The sequence below is a fragment of the Ochotona princeps genome, chromosome 7, assembly GCF_030435755.1.
Source record: "Ochotona princeps isolate mOchPri1 chromosome 7, mOchPri1.hap1, whole genome shotgun sequence".
NCBI lineage: Eukaryota > Metazoa > Chordata > Mammalia > Lagomorpha > Ochotonidae > Ochotona > Ochotona princeps.
The window spans coordinates 71709959-71734860 of NC_080838.1; the positions used below are offsets into that span (position 1 = coordinate 71709959).

The following is a 24902-nucleotide window of genomic DNA, read 5'->3' on the forward strand; positions in this document are numbered from 1 at the left end:
TAAACTATTATCATCTGCCTTCCCAAAAGTTAAAGTGTTTAGAGCTTGAGACAGCTGTACACTAGGTGACATCTAACTATGTATTTGCCTTGTTTATTTTAACGCTTGGCATTTAAAGTTAAATGCAGCCATTCTACAATATATCAGCCTTGAGGATTACAGGGAATGCCAGTAACATGCCAAGTTGTAAGAACTGTTGCAATTTACTGCCAGGATAAGATGGGCCATTACCTGTTTTGATCTGTAGAGAAGCGCCCGAGGACAGATGATGGAGTCCATGCAGTAGGTGTGTATAACGTGAAGGTGTGAAGAGAACAGCTCCCTGACTGGCAGGGCCCGGGGAGCTACCAGCTGCTTAGCAGGGCTAAGTGGATTCATCTCTGACCACCTTGACGCAGTTTTCACTCCCCCTCGCATGGACTCTCAACCACCCCACTATGTAATCTATTGAGGCATTGTCTGCCCCTGTGAGATGGCTTTTACAACCAACATGAGCTTAAGAGTTAATGTTACTGAGGATGTCCTGGTGAGTGGGCCTTTAACTACACACAGGAGTATAATTAAGTCTGTGCTGTTTACCCATTGCCATAAAATCTGGCCCAGATATTCAGCATGCTTTCTGGGGAACAGCTTGATAAGAGGAACCCTAAAAGTTATCCTGTTACTGTGACCCTAAAGGTCATTCTGCTATAACAAAGAATATAGTTACTGTGACCCTAAAGGCTATCCTGCTAAGGCAAAAAATATAGTTACTGTGGTCTTAAAGGTTAGCCTGTCCTTGCAATTCTTTAGAATATAGAAAATGTAGCTGTTTTAGTTGTTTTCATAAAATTTTAGCTAGAGGAAATACAGGGTGATTTCACTAACATCATAAAGAGATATTTTTGATTATTGTTTGATCACTTATGAAGTTGTAGAGCCTGCAGTTGTGGAGGAATGTAATGTTTATAACTTTTTGTCTTAGATCTTCATGTTTTTTCTCTCTTGATGTATTTCTCCCATTTAGTGATAGATGAGTTGTAGAATAAGAATTGTATTAGGAGTGTATTACTGCATAAGATGTGTTGTCTACTGAAAAACTCTTGGTTGCAACGTTGGAATGGATAATGCCTTGTCTAATACTGAAACAATTTGTAGAATTGTCTTTGGAAACACTCACTCATCCATTGTAGAGTTGAAACTTAAATAGAGTAACTTAGCTCATTGCTAACTGCAATTCTTTCCTCTGTTATTTCCCTTGCTTTAACAAACTGTGTGAGCTTACAGACCTAATGGCCAACTAATGTCAATAACCCCGATCCCCATAGACCAAGGCCCCAGACCTTTTAACTCATACAAGATAGGGGTCTGGTTGACACAGGCGGCGCCTAGGTTATAGTCCAGACCTGAGGAGAACAGATGAAGACTGACAAGCCAAGATAAGCAAGGAATATGGATTCCTTCCTCAATCATTTCTCAAGAAGTTGTAAATTGTGCCCCCCCTGAAGCTATGTTAATATGCCCCTAAGAAAAAACTTTGTACTGCTTCTGTATAAATAAAGCGGACAGCTTTCTCGCTTTGTCCACTACGATCAAGGAATCTGGTGGTCCGTCTCCTTTCTTTCTCTCTTCACGCCTCATCCACGCACCCTTCCTGAGCTCCGAACCTCGGCCGGAGCTGGACTCCGGCAGACAGAAAAAAGCTGAAAATAAATAGTTAATAGCATGCTGTATTAATTCTCTTGTGGACATAGAAATTCAAATGAAGCCAGAAGAAGTATGTAACAATGTAAACTGCCTAGTCTCTCAGACGCAGGAATATGCATTACATCCATTTTCCTTATTTCACCTGGCTGGAGTTCTCCAAGGTCATTGCCTTCATAAAAGGGTGGAGAAGATGACAGAACAAGCAGGACCGTTGGATTTTTAAAAATTAAACTCCTATTTAACAGTGGCAGCCTGGAGCCTGACCCAGAGTTACTCAATGCCGTTGTTCAGTGCAATCACGAGGTGTGCCTACACACAATGATTGTTCCTCCTTCCCAGAGCTTACCAGAATAAACAGTCACGAGGCATGGGCATGCTACTCTTCACTTGAGCATGCCAGACACACCAGTGTCCAGGGCCCTGCTTCCATGGGGTCTCACATTAAGAAAGTACTCACAACTTACTGGATCAAGAAGGCTGAGATTCAGTTACCAGGTGATCCAGTAGCTCACTGAATATGAGTAATGGTCTGGGGCCAAAAAACAAAACTGTAAATCTACATTAAATAGAAGCTTGTTTTTGTATCCATGCTGTTATGTGTGAGATTATTGCCTGGCAGTCTCCTCATTAAACTCTGCTCGGTAATTGTCCCGACATGACCTAATCCTGTAACTGATTAATAAGCGTGAGATCCTAATGTGGTTCTTGGCTCTGGTACTCCTTAACCATGAATCTCCAGGATCCCCTGCTGGAACGTGTTATTTTTGGACTCCCATTTTTTCAGAGTTTCTCAGTCTTATTTGTTGCTGCCACATGACAATTGATTTCCAAACAGGGTCTCGAAGATAGAAGACTCCCTAAAGGGGTCTTCACAATTTAGGGAGGCAACTGAAGAAAGTTGAAGTTAGTGTCAGCTCCCTGAACACTGGGGGAGCTTGTCCTCCAGATGCCAGGGTCAACAATGGGGCAAAGTGAAAGTAAACTTCTGAATATTTGAAATGACTAAAAAGCCTTTTCTTCTGGTGTGACTGCGAAGAAACAAACTTTCAAAGAATTGTTTCACTGGATACAAAAACACTGTATAAATTGCTGCCCTTCCTCTGCAGGGTAATCTTGAGCTAGTACTGTGGACCAAGGTGAGAGGTGATTGATGAGTAACCAACAAGCACACAAACAAGCTGAAGAAGTCTTTGTGGTCTCCATGTAACTTAATCTCTCTAGCTTTACAGTCTTTGCCAGGCAAGAGGTGACAGGGCAATTTTTTTTTCCACAAAGATTTCTATGATTTGTTTTGATTTGAATATCCTTTGTAAAAAATTGGGAAGATTATCTTTCCTTTCTGCATCTGTATATAATACATCCACCGTAAGTTCAAATGTAAATTTGTTCAATTGGTGACAAAATTTTGATTTTTACTTGTTTTCGAAAGTCTTTATGGCAGCACCGTGTATGAGTCAGAATTTTGCTGTGTATAATGTTCTGCACTGGCAGGTTTTTAAAGGTTTGGACTCTACCCCTCCATTCTGTCCTGGCTTGTAGAGGTTCTTTGAGAAATCTGCTTTCAATTTGATGGCAATGCTTTTGAAAGTGGCCCAGCATCACTCTCTGGAAAATTTAAGGATTTTTTATGACTTATTTTTGAAATTCTGACTGTAAAATGTCATGATGAGGATCATTTCTGATCATGCCTAGTTTGGAATATGTACATTTTCGGAATTTCAATGTCTGTGTCCATCTCCAAATAGCTTTCTGAGCACTCTTTTTCTGTTTTTGCAGGTATTACTTAGACTCATGTTATTTGATTATTGAATGTTTTCACAAATATTCTGAACACTTATGCTAATTCTTTTTTTCTCAAAAATTTAATTTCCTTTACTTGATCAGATATTCTTATTTTCAGCATCATCTAGTCAAAGTTTTTCACTTTATTCTTTTATTTGACCTTAGTTTTTATTTGACTTCTTGAATAATTTATTTCTTATTTCAAAAAAGAGAGATTTATTTATTTATTTTAAAGAATTACAGAAAGAAAAAGGCAGAGACAGAGAGTTCTTCACTACCAAAATGCCCACCATGGCCAGGGCTGGCCCAGGCCAAAGCAAGAACCAGGATCTTCTGGGTCTCCCACACAAGTGCTAAGGGCCCAAGCACTTGTACCACCTTTGCTGCTTTCCTAGGCCATTAGCAGGGAGTTGGATTGAATGCGGAGCAGCTAGGACATAAAGTAGCACCAGTTAAGGATTCCAGCATTGTAGAAGGTGGATTTACTGACTATGCCACAATGCCACCCCTGATAATTTCATTTCTAACATTTCTACTTCAGCATTTTTAATGTGTTTATATATTTGCTGAAATTTTCATATATATCCTGTAATGATTTCCTAATTTCATTTAATTCTTTTTCTGTATTTACAACTATCCTTAGAATCATTCTTTTGAATTCCGTTTTTCAGGCATTTCATCAACCTCCATTTAGCCACATCTGAGCATTAATGTATATGGATGTGTTCATTTTGGGGGAGTAACATCACCTGCCTTGTTTATATTCCTTCTATTTATTCATTGGTTTTTATGTATGGGGATGTTTTTGAGTCTATCAATTCTAAAGGTTGGTTTGGCTCACTCACTACTTCATTCCTAGAGGTATATCTCTGGGCATTGATGTGACGAGATTGCTTTATAATTAGTTGCAGTTAGAGTTTATGGTATACTTTCTGTATGCCTTTATCTGCTGTGTGTTATGATAGCTTATAGTTGGGTTGGTTCTTTCTGTCTCCTAGTGTGGTCACCGAGACATCTGTTATGAAGGTTTCCAGCCATCTCTTGAGGTAGGAACGTGTTTTATGAGTTCCTTCAGTGCTGAAAGCACACCAATTCTGGTTTTTGCGTAGGCCTGACATATACACTCCCAGCCCAAATCCAAGGCAGGCACTACAGTTGGATAGACAGGAACTAGGAGCTGAATAGACTGAAACTTCAAGCTGGTGCCCAGATGTAGAACTTCAAGAATTTCCATAACGCTGGGTGGGAGAAGCAGTAGACACAGATGTTACTTGAGATATGGCTGGGTATATAAGAGTGAATTTGACTCTGCAACAGTAGAACAAGCTATATTAAACAACTCTGTATCGACTGCTTCTTTGAGTTCAGTTAATCTGCATTGTCTGGGCATAAGGACCCAGAGTCTATTCCCCACGAAACAAACTTTCACTTATTGAAGTAAATCTGTCTTGACTACTCTGACAAGTGACTGACAAAAGGACAAATAGAAGATGACCTTGTATTTTTAGAAAGGAGTCAATGTCACTTTTTATGATTATGTGTTGTCATCTAGCTACATTTGCCTGGCTGTATGTGCGCAAGTCTCTTGTCACAATATCTTTCTGGATGGCGTGGGAAGCCAAGGCATGTTATGTGTCCTGTGTCTGTGGTCTCCTAGACACAGAGCTAAACATGACACGGATGAATCAGCATTTCCTAGATATCAGAATTTAAAGATCTCTTTTGATCATTTAGTCAGACACCATGCATGGCACTGACCTAAACAGTACACAAATCAGTGTTTCATAATATACTTATAGAATTGTCTAAAATCATACTATACTTACAGAATGTGTCTAAAATCACAATAGATTTTCGAATTGTTCTAATTTTTCAAGAAGAAGTGTTTTACCATTTAGCTGTCTAGCTCACCATTTCTATTTTTAATCTCTAATTTTGGTATTAAGGAGACACTGGCCTCTCAAAATGAACCTGTATATTTTGTCTCCTCTTAGGGTTTTAGGAATTTGGAAGGAATCATCTCTGTTACTATTTGGCATACTCCCAATAAGTACTTAGTTTAAGAGTGATAACCACAAAGCGGGGTACTGTGAATTCATTAAAATAAGTGGTTCCACAAAGACTCTTTCTAACTCAAGAGATTAGAATAACCTTGAGAATAAGGAAGGAGAAGAAGATGCTATAAGGAATGAAGGAAAAGCAAGTTCCAGAACTATATTACATTGGTTAACACGCTGTGCCACATGCCAGCCACTTCAAGTAAATCTCTTAAGTTATATTAATCTTGTTCTTCATTTATTGTTCTTGATCTTTATGCTGTACAAATTTCAATAGCAAATGCTTAAAATTCTCTAACACATTATTCTGTTATGTAAATGCTTGATCAGATTTTCAAATTAATTTAATAAGGAAAATTCAACATGGATATATTTTAAAACATTAATTTCAAATTATTTTGCAACAAAATAACATATTAACTTACAATAACTTGCTGCACAGGACCTAATTTTATACACTAAGAAAAATAAGACAGGTTGAAAATAGCTCCTAGTAGAGCAACACAAATGTTTGTAAAATTGAAGCACCATTAGAAGCTGGATGAAAATCTTGATGCATTTTTTAAAGTATCATAACATGGCAGGAAATATGGCTTTATCAGTAAAAACTTGAAGACCAAGTATTATTAACTCATGACCTATCAAAATGTATGATTGCTTCCATCAAAGCTAAAGTTTATGCAAAAATTTAGGACGGGACAGGCCTGGTACAGTGTTAGAATGGAATGGATGGGATAAGGGACCTGGAATGCCTCTTAAGGCCATATGGTCTCACTTGTTGACATGTGTGAGAGCCAGATCATGGGGCTGATCCTAAGAGAGTTCTTCAGGTTCTCCTTGACTTGTCTACTGCACCCAAAATTGAGTGCAGGAGCCAAGACGTGGGTAGGCTAGGACCAACCAATACACCTACTGACACACAAGCGAGTTAGGCCTGGGGACAACTCAGTGCCTTTCCTTGGAAATGTGGGCCAAGTCACAATACCCTCCAGCATTGATTAAAGCTGTGTCTGGGGCCAAACATGGGAGGAATTTTCGGGGTTCCCCCAATGAGAGCCATGAGAAAGCCAGGCCTGGAAACAGGCTGATTTAGTGTGCTGCACCCACAGACATGCACAAGAGTTGAATCTAGGGAGTGGCCCAATTAGGAATTCTTAGCGTTTTCCCCAACTAGACCACTCCACTCTGTCCCTGACCTCAGGAAGCATCATAAAGACTTGTGGTCTGGCCTCAGAGCACCCGCTACTAGACACCTCTGTTGGCAATTACTGTGCAAGGAAAAAAAAAAACATGTCTGATGCACATGAAAGACAAAATGTCCTGTTTCCCTAATCTGACAAGAGTTTAAATCATCCAAGGGTGGAAAGGAAAGCATGTTGAACAACACTTAGGCTCAACTTCTACAGTAACCACCTAAGTCCGAGGAAGACCAGGAGAACCAACAAGCCATAGGAGTAAAGCTATCAACTTATCAGAATAATTAAACCACTAAGTAACATCCTCAGTTCATTCTTTGCCCCCTCTGGGTCCTTAAAGTGACGTCAGAAGACATTTTTGTCCCCTGTACTGATGCAGTGTGACAGCAAAGAGCAGAGCCCTATTTTCCCCCTTTGTAATTCCACACACAGACACGTGATGAAAGTCACAACCTTCTCTCTCACCCACCCCCTTCCCTCTCCATTCTAATCAGTAGCCAACGAGTCTGCAAATCCCTCACCCTTCTAAAAAGTCATGGCAATTTTAAAATAAAATGTGAGAAATATTGTGTATAAACAAAGCAAATTTTATGTATTTCCTATATAGCTTCTATAAGATAATGATTGTTTCCACCCTCCTACCCTGACTCCCACGCTCCCGCATTCCCATCTTCTTATTTGAAATGTTTTTTTTTCTTTAAGTATAAGTATTCCATTTTTTTTGTCTACTGAAACATGTGAAAGATCTAAGAAATAATCTTGAGAAGAAAACACAGAAGCAGAATAGTAATGTATGGAATATTATGCTTAAAAAGTTTTACAATTCACTGTGAAGAGTATATAAGTGTAGCTATGCTCCAAATTATATACACAAATTATGAAGTAAGTGAAAATACTTGTAATTTTACAATAAGTGAAAAGATGTTTATAACAGTAGTTAAAAAATGTCGTGCTCATGCATGAATAGGAGTAAATTTGTGTAACCGATTTTTTTTTTTAAGATTTATTTTATTTTTATTACAAAGTCAGATATACTGAGAGGAGAGAGACAGAGAGGAAGTGGAGCTGCCGGGATTAGAACCAGCGGCCATATGGGATCAAGGCGAGGACCTTAGCCACTAGGCCACACTGCCGAGCCCTGTGTAACCGATTTTTAAAAAGATTTATTTACTTATTTATTCTGTCAAAGTCAGATATAGAGAGAGGAGGAGAGACAGAGAGGAAGATCTTCGGTCCATTGATTCACTCCCCAAGTGGCCACAAAGGCTAGAGCTGAGCCAGTCCTAATAAGGCTTTGGGCTGTATTCCACTGCTTTCGCAGGTCACAAGCAGGGAGCTGGATGGGAAGTGGGGCTGCTGGGGTCCTGGAGCATTCAAGGCAAGTACTTTCGCCTTTAGCTGCTAGGCTATACCTAGGGCTCTGTGTAACTGATCTGTAACAACTCTAAACAAGATACATTTTGTTAAAGTTATTAATGAAGTTGCAAATGTTGTTTCATGAAGAAAACAAATAGACTGAAATTTGATTTTAGTGTTTGTATTTAGAGCTTCTTTACCGATTCAGTGCAGTGGATATATACAAGGTTGTTCTCTTTCATTTGAAGAGTACATTGATTTCATTTAAAGACCACCAATAAATTACCTTTTCTCTTGTATTTTGTTATCTATGATGCTTTTGCTTTTTTAACTGAATATTTTTATTTACCTAAATAAAACAAAGCAAGAGCAAGAGACACATGTAGGGAGTTCTTTCACCCTGTGGTTCACTCCTCACACTTGATCTTAGCCAAAGGGATGAAAAGTGATGGTTCATTCCTCAACTGTGCTCAACATTCAGGGCTTCCCAAGCTAAAGTGAGAAACCCAGAACACCACCTAGGAACATACAGTGGGCCAAGTACCGGAGCTATCACTTATTACCTTCAAGAATGCGTGAAGGATGCTATCTTGGAAGCAGAGTAACTGAGACTCAAGCTGGGACTGCAATATGGGATGCATGCATCCCAAGTGGCAGCTGCCACCACTGCACCACAAAATCTTCTCCCTACATTTTACTGGCTAGTGGTTTGACTCTATAGTTCAAATTTAATAGATGAATATATTCAAGCCTTTTTCTAAATGTTACAATTTTCTAAAAACTAATTGCTAAAATTATTCTGCATAGATGAGTGCTATGAAAATAAGTAAGCCTTTCTTCATTCTGACCATTTATATTTATTTATATTCAGGAATGCACTGCTTTAACTGGTTTTCTTTTTGTGTTACATTTACAATCCACGTTATGAGTGCAAAACCTATGCATAATGATGTATAAATGCAACAGGTAGATATTTTTATTATTTAAACAGCTATCTCCAGAATAGGTCGTAAATCACTCTACGTATTTGGAGATTTATTTGACCTATTATTTTATTTCCTATTTATTATACAAGAAGGCGACATAAAACAATGATATGAAACTCTGGTTTCTATATCCTAAGTACTCAGGGCTTAAACTGTTGAAAACATGTGAATTGACAAACCAAGGCTACAAAGTGGGAGACCCAATCATTGCAAATGGAATATATTCCAGGTATTCTAGACTGAACTTGCTGGGCCTTCTCTGTCACTTCTAACTAAATGAAATTAGTCTCTGCTTTATTTATGCCATACTGTTCAAGTTACATAGGTTACATAGAATCATTTAACATAGGAAAATGCAATTCAAGCATTTTTAAACCTTCATAAGGAAACTATCTTTGTCATCCAACCAAACTAACTTGCAATCTGTAGAGATTTGGTTATGAAGCAATTCAAGTACATTATAAAACAGACTTAATGAAAAATGTAAACAGTAAACTTCACTTAGACTTAAAATTGCTTTCCAAAACTAAGATCTTGATGAGTTGGATTACTAAGTGTGAACCTCACATTCATGCTTAGTCTCTGCCCAAGAAAACTCAAGCCTGCCAAATATAAAGTGGTGCACTGCTAAACCCAACTTTTCAAAATATTTTTATGAATTTTCCACTTCATTCTTTTATTATTTTTCATTTACAAAAATTTCAATGTTCCTTTTTCTTGTATACAGTTTTTAGTACTTAATACTCACTTTTTCTTCTTTTTAAAAATAAAGCAAACATATCCTAGTTGGAATTCAGGCGAGTTTATACTAGAGTCTCCTTCCCATGCTATTAAAGCTTGAATTCAATGTCTTGACACGTACACTGAGGATCCAGTTCTAGTTATATTTGGCAAGGACATATATATTTTATTTGACTGTACTTTTTTTGAATGGATGAAGACTATGAAAGCTCCCATGAAAAGTGCAGGGGAATCTTTCCATATCTAGATCCAAAGTGGTTGAGATAAAAGGCGTGATGTCAATTTTCAGGCTGCTAGTCCATGTACAAAATAATTTTAATCTCTCTTTGTCTTCTTTCCTGTATTTACAAACTTTTGATAAGCAAACAAGCACAATTTTATGACAAGATAAATAATGATTGTCACACAAGCCAACAGGAATCCAATCACATCCAGAGAGTAGTACTGGTACCAGGTGAGGTCATGGGCTGCAACGCGAAGGTGTTTGGCTCCTTTGTGGCGCATAACATACTCGATCCAGAAGACAGCTCGGTCCAGGGGCTTCATGGGCTGATCGTGGTGAATTCTTGACAATTTCATGACATTCTCCTTATAGCTGCAGGAAAATTAAACAGACACACATGTTAGAATGAAGTGGAAATGTGATATATAAAACATTTAAAGGTGGTAAAGGTGAATGTCACATGAATGTGGAAGACAAAGGAAAATATTTTCTTCAGTGAGTATCATAGAGACTTGAGTTTAGAAATTGAAATTAGTTGATCGCATTGAGTTATAAGATCTCAAGAAGAAATTGGGAAAGAGCAAATATTTCCAATATTGCAAACAAGAAATTGAAATCATCTAACTCACAAAGCCAAGAGAAATTTACAATAACTGGACAACCTGACATAATATGTGAAGCTTGAATTATTCTCTAAGCAATGATATTAAAACCTGAAGCACAATATTTAAGTTAGTTTCAAAATATAGATTTGGTAGCAAGCACTTTAGAAATATCAAGTACATGTCTGAGGAAGGTTTATAAGGACTTGTCATTGACTAGGAATTGGTATTGAAATTTATCATTAATCTGTGTATTAAATACTTTTATGAGGTCTGGAAGTAAATTGCCTTGGTTTGGATCCTTATCCTTACACAAACTTGTCCTTCTTATAAATTTCTTTCTTTCTAGTTTTTGTTGCTAAGTGGGTTGTATAGGGACAATATCTTATCTAAATTTTGTGAGTAGTAATATAGAATATCATAAATAATTCTTATCTGGTAGTAGACCAACAAAATTTTCATATTTATTCTTTTTCTTGGTAGTGTTGTGTTTTGGGATTGGAAAGGGCTCAAGACATTTTTAGGAATTTATATTCATGCTTGGTGTACAACTTCTCAAAGACTAATGGACAAGGAAGAAGAGGGTATGTATAGCGATGTGGTTTACCATGTCCAAATCATAAAGTGTTATCACTTACACTGTATCAGTCACAGTGGAGGTAACTTCCATTGCTGCTGTATAAAACATACAGCTGGAAGACTTTTTCATGGTGTCTACCAACCCTAATGTGGTGAACAGCCTATAATGAAGCCTATAATGAAGAAGTCAGGTAATATATGAATGAACCAAGTAATGTGTGTGACATAATGCATATAAAATTTGTATCAACTAATTGTATTTTCTTCATTTCTTGGTATGAATAATTTAAAAATATAGAAATATACCTGAGGAGATTTCTTTCTATATTAAATTAATGAATGAACTTTGAAAGAAAGGAAGTGTTTTTCAGTGTGGTCATTAGGATAAACTGTGATTAGTAAAATTGGTGTCCAACATCTTTCAATACCTAAGGGTTCACTGAATTATTATTAATAATGCATTCTTCCAAAATTATTTATTTTCATTTAAGTAATGCATGAATATCATGACTGTCATCAAGGGTATAATGGCAACAGCACATGAAAACTAATTTGAATACTGAAATAGCTTGATATTTAAATATTACAATATTGTAACCTACTGTTTAAAGTCAGTTACATCTTTGTCTTAAAATTCTTCAAAAAGGATTAATTTAATCACAGCCATAAGAATCAATATTATGGTCTTATTTACAAGAAGTTTTTTTTCCATATTTTTCACTGAGTAAATTTGAAACCTCTCGTTACATGCTAATTTTTCCTGTTAAAAACAAAACATTAGGATAAGGAATTGAAGAAGCATTAAATGCAATGGAAAGTAGATTTTGAATAGGTCATTTTAAATTACTGCAAATAATAATTTAGAATTTTTAAAAACACAAAACATGTGTTTCAAGAGAGATAAGAAATATGTCCCAATGGTCCTATGTAGTGTCCTTGAATTTCCCATCTGTATTGATTCAAGAATCATGCTCCATATCTGAAATAGACACACAAAAGTCTACTGAAAACAACAGTTTCAGAGTTTTTCTGCTGACAGTCATAAACACGCAGAAGGTTGTTAGTGCTACTCTAGTGTTCCTGGGTCACAGCTTCAATGCTCTTCCTAAGGCTTCCTTGTAGTCCTGCGATCTTCTCCAGTGACTCCACATTCCACTTTCCTTGGAAGTAAAAATATATGCACTATCCTTAAACTGCTGAAAATAGTTCTATAAAACCATTGAAAAGAGTACTTGCGTAGCTAATTATCACAAATTATTCATGATTGTCTTACAAATTAGCCAAATCTGTACTCAGCAAAATGTCCACTTTGGAATAAATTAGTCCTTGAAACAACCTTAAGTATAAATGCGATATGTTAAAAAAATAATACTCACGAAGGGTCGTTAATGACTGTCTTCAAGGCATTGGCCAATTCTGTACTTGACATTGTCCTCCAGTTCAGGGTGAGAGCTGCTCCCTTGGCCGTTATGTGGGCAACATTATCAGGTTGCTCCCCAAACAAAGGAAGGCCCACCATAGGGATGCCATGGTAGATTGCTTCATAGATGCCATTGGCTCCACCATGAGTGACAAAAGCTTTGGTTTTTGGATGACCTAGGATTGCAGGAACTTCAGTAAAGTTTGTAAATAATTAGTCTTAAATGTTAAGTGAGGAATACATAGTTGGAAGCACAAAAAGCCGAAGTGTTCTCCTTGTAACAGGTCATGAGTGATAGTCATAGAACTGGTTTTAATTTGCGTTCAGGTTAAGAAAAACTGGTTGCTTAGTCCATCAGATAAGTAAGTAAAATCACATGCAAGAGGTGATACATGACATTTGATGAATGTAAGATCATAATCAAAGACCTAATCATTTCTTAGTGCCCGTTGAATTTCCATATTAAGAGAAAGACCCAGAGAAGAAGGGTGTACAGAGAGAGACACAGAATGTCCATCTGCTGATTCACTACCTAAATGCCTACAAGGAAGGATTGGCAGCATCAAGGCAAAATGTAGGAACTCAATCTGTGTCTCTGTGATGGGTAGCCCAATGGATGCAGAGACCTAAGGACTTCAGGCTGCTACCTCCTGTGGTACACATTTGCAGAGTTTCAATAAGTGAAATTCCAACAAATGTGCTACAGCATAGGACATGAGTGTTCAAAGAGACACCTGAACTGTTCTTCCAATTGTCCCTTCAGTAGGAAGTCATTCGGAAACTCTGTGTGTTAGATGGCATCACTCGAAATAAAAAAAATGGACATGAGGTATTTGTGCATAATAATGAGTCAACTGCTATTTCTAAATTTAGAAAATAATGTATAAATGTTGCTATGTTATTTGTGCATAGTATTGTGTCAACTGTTTTTTCTAAGATTAGAAAATAATGTATAGATGTTTCCTATTTAATTTCTCAATAACTGATCATACATGTTCCAGCTCAACCACTACTATCTTAACTACCTGTTACTCATTATGTTACAGCATTTCTTTTCCAGGGTCTTACCAAGAAGGTCATTCTGGGGGATCCACTTGAAGATTTGAGTGTTGGATCCTAAGGTATTTGGCTTCTTGCCATCAAATCTCCACAGAACCTATTAAGTGAAAAAGAAATATCTATTTCAGGAGTTGAATTTTAGAGTTGTAAAGGGGTTGAGAGACCACTTCATTAAATATTTTCCTTAGAAAGGATAAGGAAAAATGGGTAGGAAGAATTAATTGATTAGAACCGCTAAATGATTACTAACATTTTCAGTAGTCCTTTTATAACAAGTCAGAAATGAAACATAACCATGTGAGTTAACTACAGTGCATTAGTTAAGTGTGATGATGAGTGACAAATTCATAGTTTTTATAGTAGCATTAAAGATTAAAATTTAATATGAAAAATAACAGTGAAATAGTATAAATACATTAATTACTATGTTGGGGTCATCATCCTAATTTAAAATACTTTTGTTAGAGAAAAAATATTGAAGATATACTTTCATTCATTGCTCGATATTTCAATATAGTTTTCCACCTTTTAATCCAACAGAAAAGCAGTCTGTAGAATAAATAAATCCTGTTTAGGAACCATATATGGCTTGTTTTTGACTAAGGGAGTAATCTCTATTCCTAGTAAAAGTTGTGACATTTTAAAACATTTATTCACCTATTTGCTTAATTACTATGTGAAAAGCAGAGACACAGAGAAAGACATACCATCCACTGTTCCACTAGCAGCTATGATTGGGCTAAACAGAAGGAACCACTTTAGTTTGCTCTGTGGAACAAGGCAGAGGTCGACATATTGAGAGATTATCTGCTGTTGTGCATAATCAGGGAGATGGATCAGCAAAAAGACAGGAGTCTAGTTTTGTGGTACAGCAGGTTGAGATCCTAAACTGTGGCCTGAGCATACCAAATGAAGTATTTGTGAAAGTCTCGGTTACTATGATTCTGATCCAGTTCCTATTAGTGTGCTGACAGGGCAGCAGGGGATGGCGCAGGCACTGATATCCATGTGGGAGATCCAGATGGAATTCCAGCGCCTGGCCCAGCCTCTGTAACTGCAGCCATTTGGGGATTGAACCAGTGAATGGAAGGTTATCTATCTATCTATCTATCTATCTATCTATCTATCTATCTATCTATCTATCTACCTATTTTTCCTATTCTCTTTGAAACCTTGGCTTTCAAATAAATGAATGAAACTTAGAAAAGGAAAGAAACGAAGGACTCCAAAACAGGTTTAAGCTGTTGAGTCACAACACTCATACCTTAAGCAACACTTTTGAAATTAATGCAAAGCATTTTTATTACTGTTAGATTAGGAAACTCTTTAAACTAGAATGCATGAATCATTTTTCAGTAAAATGGCAGCTGAGCAAAATTTCAAGATTATGATGATACTGAATTTTATTCAGCTGATTCTTACCTCTTTAAATGATGCAAATACAAGGCGTTGACAGCCCAGATTATTTATTTTTGCTATATTCAGATCATTTCCATACCAGGTGTAAAAATAAAGTACTGATTTTGGAATTCCCAAGTTATCATCATAAATGTCTATGTGAGTAGTGGAAGTACTTTCATAATCTCAGAAAAATAAATAAATAAATGACATATGACTACTGGAAACAACTGTTTGAAAACTAAGGAATATTTTGTGAATATCCAATGATAACAGTTAACATAAATTTTACAAAATTAGAACCTACCATACATATTAGAGAGGGACATCTGAACTCTTCCATGTGAGCTTGCTTATTCTGGACTTCTTCCTATAATCCTTCTCCTTCCTCAGTCTAGAAGATGTGAACCTATTCATCTAGTAACACAGTCCCTTATGGCCACATTGGATAACACACTATGTCCACCCTTAGGGTGGGAGTGTACTCATCCATTCCTTCAACATTTCTGCTTCAACCTCTGGTAGGTTTCAGTGCTCTCCCTGTTTCGCTCTCATCTCTCTCTTTCTACATCTCTCCCCAACCCCAAATTTTACACTCTTTTTCATTTTACCTGAGCTCAGAGTTGATGAACACTGATTTTTCTTTCTCTAAGCAGATTCCTCAACAGTACCAGGAATGGAATTAATCCAAAATTAGGGGAAATAAAGAATCAGGTTGCACGGACATCCTAAGCTGCATCTTTTACTTCACATCTTGATTTCAAAATCTGTTCGATGTTGTTCTGATACTGCAGTTAGCAGTTACATTCTAATTTTCATAACAAATTAGTACATAAAATGGCACCAACAATTCTGCAAAGAAAAAAGCAAATGACATTGCAGAATTTGGCGAACTCTTGTCCCCGCCTGAAACGCAATGATGATAGTGAAATGCCAAAGTTATTCACCAGTATAAATACTCTCTTGGCTCTTTTAACAGCTGCCAAATGAATTGTTTTGAAACTATTATCTCAGATAAGCATTAGGTATCATCTTAGGTTAACTTTCATAGTAGGACATTTCTGTAATCAGTTTGTTTGCAAAGACTGCCTAATGGCTGTCTGCCATTAGGGCGTTTTTTCTCACCTTTTGTGGAAGCTGGGCAAGGGCTGATGCAATCACATTGGCCCTCTCTTCTGACATGTTACTGACCATTGAGCCCAGGGAAAACACCACAACTCCCTCTTCCCCAGAGCTCTGCACAAAGTCTTCCATGTCCTGTAGAGAATTAATATGATGCATCAAAACAATTCAACATGACAACAAACACTGATGAAAGGACTGGAATAGTTAACTAAGGAAGAAATTTTCATACTATTAGAAAGTACTAACGCTCAGGTAAAATACATACTTGAAAGTGTTTTCCATCTTACACATTTTCGCAAGAATAGCTGATCCTGTTCAGCATGGTCACATTGTTGTGCTAATAATGTGCTCAAATTCGTATTCTGCCATAAATAAAGTTTATGCTGTGTGATATAATATGACACATCTGTAAGGAATTATATCATTAAAATACTTCTTTTATATGCAAAAAGGTGGAATATTCCACATGGGGGGATGGCGGGGGGAGGGGTGGGGTGATTCCCAGTTCCAACGAAACTGTATCACATAATACAATGTAATCAATGAATAAAAAAATAAAAATAAATACTCCTTTTTCATATTACAGAAAAAACATGATCTTATTTCATTTACTTTCATTATTCATGTGTCCAACTAAACTTGCTAGGATGGCTGACTTAATGTCACTTAAGGTTTTTATCAAAACACTTGTAATGCTGTAATTGTATATTCATTCTTTATTGTTGAATTTAGGCCATTTCAATAGTTATGTTCATAAATGACCACTATAAACATTGATTTTTCACATCTTAATTTCTTTCCTTTGTGTAATTTCAACTTTGTGTCTTATAAACCAAAAAGTTGTAAGTATTTTAAGTCTGTAGATGAAATCTGTCAATTTTTTTTTCTTTTCAACAGGACATAGGACAGATAATCAAGCTGCTTGGGATAATAAAGATGTGTTAAGTATTGCTAAGAACACAGACTTCAGAATCAGACTTGGATTTAACCTCATTTGTGCAACTGAATAGCAACAAGTACACTTAGTATTTGTTGAATGGGAAAAAGAAGCAAAATAGGCAAACCAGAATGATGGGAAAGCTGCAATGATAAATATTAAGTCCCTTTCTCTTTAAGCAATGAGAAAAATATTGAGAGGAGGTATGTTATATACACCTATACTAATATTATCTCACCTTTTGAGCAATGAAAATTCTCACATGCAGCTGAAAAACTGCATTCAAGGGCTGGCGGCGTGGCCTAGTGCCTAAAGTCCTCACCTTGAATGCCCCGGAATCCCATATGGGCGCCGGTTGTAATTCCAGCAGCTCCACTTCCCATCCAGCTCCCTGCTTGTGGCCTGGGAAAGCAGTCGAGGATGCTTTGGGACCCTGCACCCGCGTGGGAGACCTGGAAGAGGTTCCAGGTTCCTGTCTTCGGACTGGCGCAGCACGGGCCATTGCGCTCACTTGGGGAGTGAATCATCGGAAGGAAGATCTTCCTCTCTGTCTCTCCTCTCCGTATATCTGACTTTGTAATAAAAATAAATAAATCTTAAAAAAACTGCATTAATAAAAGGTATTGTATATCAGCAATTTCGTATCAACAGTCTGATGTTGTAATAAGAAAGTAAACTAAAAATATCACTTAACAAGGACATTATATTGAGTGAAATAAACCAGAAAAAGAAAGACAAATATCACATTTCTCCCTCATAGGTAGGCAAAAAATTAAAAACAAAGACTAAAAAACGACATTAGTAAGTAAGAAAAAATGAGATAAATATATGTATTGGTATAACTACAATATGTAGCTAAATTTTGTTTTTTATCTTTACTAGACCAGTGGTAAAGAATGATATGCTACTATAGCTTTAATGATCTGTGCTAAGAATATAATTTATAGCATATGGAAAAATTGATTATTTTTCTATTCAGTAATAATTGATTGTGGCCATTGTCTTTATTTCTACTATACTAGTTTATGTTCTTTTGCCGTTTAGTTGTTAAACTTCTTATTTGACTAAGTATTTTACTTTTTACTGTGGTGTAAGTCTAGAGTATGCTATCTCAAAACTTAAAAAAAAAAGGGGTGGAAGGGAAGAAGAATTGTAGAGAGAAAAAAGAAGGGAGAAATGGAATGTCATTATGTTCTTGGAATTGCGCCTAGTCCACTACACATTAGTGAAGAAAAATAATTTAACCAAATGTATCACTTTGGAAATGACATAATGCAACACAAACAAAAATCCCTTTCTACTGCCATGTTCAACTACAATATAAATTTCCAATAAATGAAATTTTCAATTCATAAATTAAGAATGTGATTCTGTATGTTTTGGTAAACTTTTTCAGGTGAAAGGAATTGCTGTCTTCATTCTGAAGGCATTACAAGTTGCTCCTATTCTCATTCTATTGGGGTCTATGGTATTGTAATGCATGTTCTCCAAGGCCTTTTTACTCAAGTATCCTAAAGAGTTGGTATAAGGTTAGAGCCATATGTATGCTCAGGGAAACTATTTCTTCCTCCTAAGGTACTAATCAACAGCGGTGTGACGTAATGACGGAATTAAGCAGACATGGATTTGGCTGCGATGGTTGGGGGGCCGCACATGCATGCTATGGAGGAAATGTTTTCTGAGAAGCTGAAGCACTGAGGCAAAGCCTCGATAAATGAAAACTTTACCCTTTTTAGCAAACATTTATATATTTATTGTAGATGAATGTATATCATTCTTCTCTCTCTGATTTTGCAATGCTGTCCCAGGTGTCTGTAGATTTTAAGTTGCAACAAAAACACATCTACCATCTATAGTTATTTAAATTCTGGATTTCTGACTTAACTGATAGAAGTTTTATTTTGTTCATTTATTTTTCAGAGATTGTATATATATATTTATAAGATACCATGTGATACCCTGAAATGTACATAATCTTCTTATGTCAAAATTACAGTAAACCTGTTCTTAAACATGTATTACGTCCTTATAAGCAAAACATTTAAAAAAAACCCTTTATTCTTCCTGCTATTCTGAGAAAATGTTGACTTGCATGCGTTAGAACACTTGAACTTTTCACCATCTCTCTTGTTATAACTTAATTTCTGTTTATTGATCCTTCCTCATACCCAGTCTCTACTAATATCATTTTACTCTCAATATTGATCTCTAAGAGATTAATTCTGTCAGATACACACATGAGTGAGATCATGCAGTACTTGTCTTTTGTGCCTGACTACTTTTGCTTAGCATTATGACTTCAAACCCCATTGGTGCAGATTTGCAAATCACAGGATTTCAGAGTTGGTACTGCAGAGCAATGTTCCATTGTTATGTGCCTTCCTCAGAGAAAGCACACCAAAGAACATTCCCACCTCTTGCCTTTTGTGGATAGTGCTGCAGTTGCTCTAAAAAGCAGATGCCTCTTGGGCCCGGCGGCGTGGCCTTGCCTTGAAAGCCCCGGGATCCCAGGTGCGAGCTGGTTCTAATCCCGGCAGCTCCACTTCCTATCCAGCTCCCTGCTTGTGGCCTGAGAAAGCAGCTGAGGACGGCCCAATGCTTTGGGACCCTGCACCCGCTTGGGAGACCCGGAAGAGGTTCCAGGTTCCTGGCATCGGATCGGCGCGCAGGGGAGTGAAACAACGGATGGAAGATCTTCCTCTCTGTCTCTCCTCCTCTCTGTATATCCGGCTTTCCAATAACAATAAAATCTTTAAAAAAAAAAAAAAGAAGAAGAAAGCAGATGCCTCTTTTACAGATTGAATTTCCTTTCAAAATCTACCCATCTTAGCCATTTTATTAACATTTTGTCAAACAGCGCATTATGTGATTACATTATTATAAATTGATGAGTAGTTATGTTTTAGCATTTTAGCCTAGTTCTTAGTTACATCTCCTCTATTCTTACACAATCTCTTTAATTTCACTCCTCCTAGCAATAAACCCTGTGACTTCATCTTCAGTGTTTTCTTCTCATTGAAGAGGATCTGATCATATCTCTCAACTGGTCAACTCTTTTCCTCTGGTTCCCAACCTAATAAATTCATGCCGTGTTTTAAAATTCTTGATGGTGTGTGATACAAAATTACTTCTTTAACTAAATCAACCTCTTCACTCAAATGAATATATTTTAGTGAAATAAATCCCACAGTTTGTCTTTCTCTGATTCATGCTGTCTCCCCTTGTCTCTAATTTATTCCTGAACATCACTAACTTCAGGACAGCTTATGTACTGTAATAGATGTATTTTTAGCATTGGGATCCTTTTTGCAAGATATTTACAACTGGCTTCATTGTCTGTTTTTCCAAACTTCACAGAAGGTGTTGGTGAGATCAGAAACTATCTTTACTCTACCTTTCTATATATTCATTAGTATACACTGATTTGATAGAAATCATTTCTTATATTTTGAATAATGAAGATCTTAATGTTTTTGGTAATTTATCAAAATCTCCTAGATATTGTTGTCTCATAATGATAATGAAATCTGGATACATTTGATGGTATAGAAACATAGAACAGAACTTCCAAAATACATGGAAATGAACATTCTGTTGTAATTAAATCTTCCACGTTCATTGTGAAATCATCTGCTGTGAGTTTTTGCTTGGCAGGACATTTTATCCTACTTCTAGTATCTATTCTAGGAATCCAATGCTCTAAATGCAAATTGCAAAGTAAATGCCACTGAAAACGCTAAGGAAACTAAACAAAGCAGTGCATTTTTACCTTAGGCAGGGGTTTGGCAGGTTTACAGTGGAGCCCTCCAACAAATTCAACATTTGGTAAGAGTGGGCGGGGAAACTCCAAATCCCAGTAGCTGCGAATGAGCCACATGTCAGCTTTACCCATCAGCTCAGAGAAGCTGACAGGTCTTCCTGAAAGGAGAAACACATGGAGAGAATGAGGGAGAATGAAGTCATGAAGTCTGACAAGTAACATTTTGAGATGTATTTGAATTACGCAACCAATGATGTGGGAAGTGTGTGGGCATTGATAAAAGAAATATGCTTATTTACATATATAATTTATGCAGTGTTCACCTCATAGATACATGAAAACAACGTGTCTAATGTCAACTCTATAGAGGCACACTCCTCATTGAAATATAATTAAACAAGCTTATCATGTTCTCTGAAGTTATAAAGCTACTGGATGCAAACACACCTAGTTGAGCTCCAGGATAAGGAATCCAGCAATAAAATCATTAAGGTGGGCCAGGCGGCTTGGCCTAGCGCCTAAAGTCCTCGCCTTGAAAGCCCCGGGATCCCATATGGCCGCCGGTTCTAGTCCCGGCAGCTCTACTTCCCATCCAGCTCCCTGCTTGTGGCCTGGGAAAGCAGTCCAATGCTTTGGGACCCTGCACCCACTTGAGAGACCCGGAGAGGTTCCTGGTTCCGGCTTCGGACTGGCGCGCACCTGCCCGTTGTGGCTCACTTGGGGAGTGAATCATCGGATGGAAGATCTTTCTCTCTGTCTCTCCTCCTCTGTGTATATCTGGCTGTAATAAAATGAATAAATCTGTAAAAAAAATCATTAAGGAGCTTTCCAGGAAGAATTCAGTCTGGCTTTTACATGTTAGTGTGTAGGTCCCTAATTTTCAATTTTGATGAGAATTCTAAAACTCCCTTTTATTTTGGTGGTGTGCATTTTACTTGCTTCTGCTTTTGATTCATCTGTGAAGTTTAAGAATATTTAACTGGAGAAATATGTATGCAGTGAAATGTTTGCAAATATATAGGGAAATGTTTTAATTTACAGAAACAGAGATTTTGCTCATGATCTGGATCTTTTGTTAAAAAATGAAAAATGTATTCAAAAATAAAGGCAGGTTGTATGCATATCTACAACCCTAACACAATATAGTTTTTGAGGACTTGATGTAGAAATGTGGCCATTATTACAAACCACAAGTTTTAGGCTTCTATATCTACAAAAAAAACCTGTATTTTACATGTTATTACAACCACATTAGAGAACATTAAAACAAGCCTTTAATTTTAAATATGGAAATAGATTTACACAAACAAAAATGATTTTGTCAAGGTCAATTAACTTAACATTAGACATGTATGTTACTATTCAATCTACATGTTTTTACTCATGAAGATATTAGACAAGTCATCAAACACATTTTGTAACATGAGTAATAGAATAAGGTGGATAAGTAATTAGTCAAGCAAATACTAATAAGTTTTATACCTACGTGACATCCCAGGATGCCCTACATAGTGACAGGCAAGGCTTCCCACAGAACTTGTCACTTAAAGATTTCACATTTCTGATATTAATAAATTAGTTTATATTTTGAGTTGTGATTTCAGTGAGCAAAGACATATTTCCCAATTTCTACTTTGATAAAAATCACCTGTAAAGGTTCAGGAGAGTTTGGAGTTCACACGACCCACTAAAAATAAACTTACCTAGAGCTTCACTGCAAAGCTGGTCCCACCTCTTCTCATTAAATGTCTGGAACCAAAAGTCAAAATAAAGCATGAACAGCATATTTTTCACCCTCTCCATAAATGTCATTTTGCCACTTAAAACTGACATAATAACAGGCACATAAGATGGAGGACATAAAAGTCCTCCACTGTACTTCTCATGCGTGTAGCCAGGAGTGAAGCGCAGACTGTACACGAGGGGGATTTCCAGGAGCTCAGCCAGCAGCTCCCCACAGGGAGCAAAAGGATCTGAAACAACAATATCAAACTTTGAAGCTTGAAGCTTTGCCATGAGTTTCTTGTTGAAAACCACTTCTTTGCAAAGACTTTCATAAATATCAGAATATTCTAAGAAGAATTTATTCCATAAGGGAAAATATTCCAAATAGTTATCTCTTCGCACATCATTTATCATTGTGTTGATCCAATACATGAAAAATGTTCCCATTTCTTCTTTAGTAGAGGATGTAGGAAAAGTTTCAAATTTAATTCCAGATTCATTCTTGGGATCAATTGAAACAGAAGCTGAAGACCTCAGCACAGTTACTTCATGTCCTCGCTGCACAAGTTCACCCAGGATTATCTTTAAATTGAGCCAGTGACTGAACTCCATGGGCCAGACCAGCACCTTTCCACAGCTCCCAGAACTAAAGCAAGAACTCAGTTGTAGCAGCAGCAGCCAAACGGACACACGCTTCACACACATCCTGGTCATATCCATGGCACACTCTGCAGTTGCTGTTCCTCTATTTCACTACACATGCTTATATGCATGAGTAATGCAAAAACTAATCTATCAAGTAGTTAATTTGTAACTACTGGTGGTCAAAGTAAACATGACATAAGCAATCAAAATTTGTGGATCTATTTGGAAAAATTAAGATGACTTGTATGTCACCTCAGTTATAAACGAGGTTTTATAATTAATGCCAAGAGCAATATCAAGTAAGACATGATTTGACCTGCAGTCTTGCTGAATCAAAACCATTGAATCCACATTTCTTGGAACACATGATTCAAGGGATCTTGGATTTGTGTATATTTAAAATTTGATAACATATAATTCATATATATATATATATATGTGTCTCAATCTCAAAATTCACAATTCTTTTATTTGACATTTTATTACTCCAGAAAGAACCCCTGTAACTTGTATTATTTAGCACCTCAATATATTCCAATTTGTTATTCCTGGAATCCTACAAGAATTAATCCACTTGATGTATTTCTAGGTTTTCCAACTGTGAGCATTACTTATACTTCACATCATATGACCTTTGGCAAGTCAGGACATACCTCTATGAGTGACAGTTTTGCTGCGTGAGTCTCTATAGGCTAGTTTCATCTGGCATCTCCCAACATGAAAACATGCTATGCTTGAGATGAACCACATCAAATTGGTTGTTTTAATAGTCAGGGTACTATTTCTCACACAATCTCTGTTGTGTGACTGATTGACTGATTTTCGGGCATAGTGTAATATCCGAACTGGCTAATCCTCCACCTCTAAGCATGGCATTCGTTGTTTGTGTTGGTTGATGTCCTGCCTCTTTATTTCCATCTATTTCCTTGCTTGTGGCCTGAGGAAGCAGTGGAGAATGGCCCAAGGCCTTGGGACCCTGCACTGGAGAAAGACATTCAGAAGTCCCTAGCTCCTGGCTTTTTCTAGGCTCAACTCCAGCATTTGCAGCCATTTGGGCAGTGAACAAGTGAATGGAAGATCTTTCCCTGTCTCTCCTTTTCTGCGAATCTACCTTCCCAATAAAAGAAATAAACCTTTTTTAAAAAGAGAAAATAAAGAAAAGAGCTTGGCTTTATGGAAGAAGGGAGATTCTTCTAAATTTTCTTTGCCTCTAAGGGTATAATTCTGGAGGTCTAGTTTTTACTTACAGTGTGATAGAAAGGCATAGAGAAAACAGACTGGCATTTTTCATTTTACCTTGCATTTGAATAGACATATTTTTCCTCTTTTTTTTTTTTTTTTTGTTCTTGTTTGTTCACATCTGTCTCAATTTAGCCTCCTAGATGCACAATAGAATTGGGCTTGAGAAGATAGGCACCTGATAGCTGCTCTACTGATAGGAACTGACTGATCTCCTGAAGTGTAACTGGGAGCTGAGGAGAAGGAACCTGGTACTGTTGTCTGAAGGTCAGTTGCTGCTACGTGGAATTAAGATGGGGTGCGAGGATTTGTGATAAACTGAATGTTACATACTCACCGTCTTCATCAAGTCTTGGAGAAGTCTTCCTTCCTTCCTTCCACCCTCC

At 37.0% G+C, this 24902-nt stretch overlaps 2 protein-coding genes across 2 annotated transcripts in view; one reads left to right on the forward strand and one right to left on the reverse strand.

Annotated features, from left to right (window-relative positions):
- Positions 1 to 24902, forward strand: part of LOC101527092 (UDP-glucuronosyltransferase 2B14-like) — a 100376-nt gene that overhangs the window by 43533 nt on the left and 31941 nt on the right. The window lies entirely within an intron of this gene.
- Positions 10049 to 23351, reverse strand: LOC118759004 (UDP-glucuronosyltransferase 2B16-like). Its single transcript, XM_058667242.1, has 6 exons — positions 22611 to 23351; positions 20917 to 21065; positions 16211 to 16342; positions 13697 to 13784; positions 12585 to 12804; positions 10049 to 10399 (listed from the first exon to the last, which is right to left on the reverse strand). The coding sequence occupies exons 1-6, from the start codon at positions 23344 to 23346 to the stop codon at positions 10120 to 10122; spliced, it is 1605 nt and encodes a 534-aa protein (XP_058523225.1). The 5' UTR covers positions 23347 to 23351; the 3' UTR covers positions 10049 to 10119.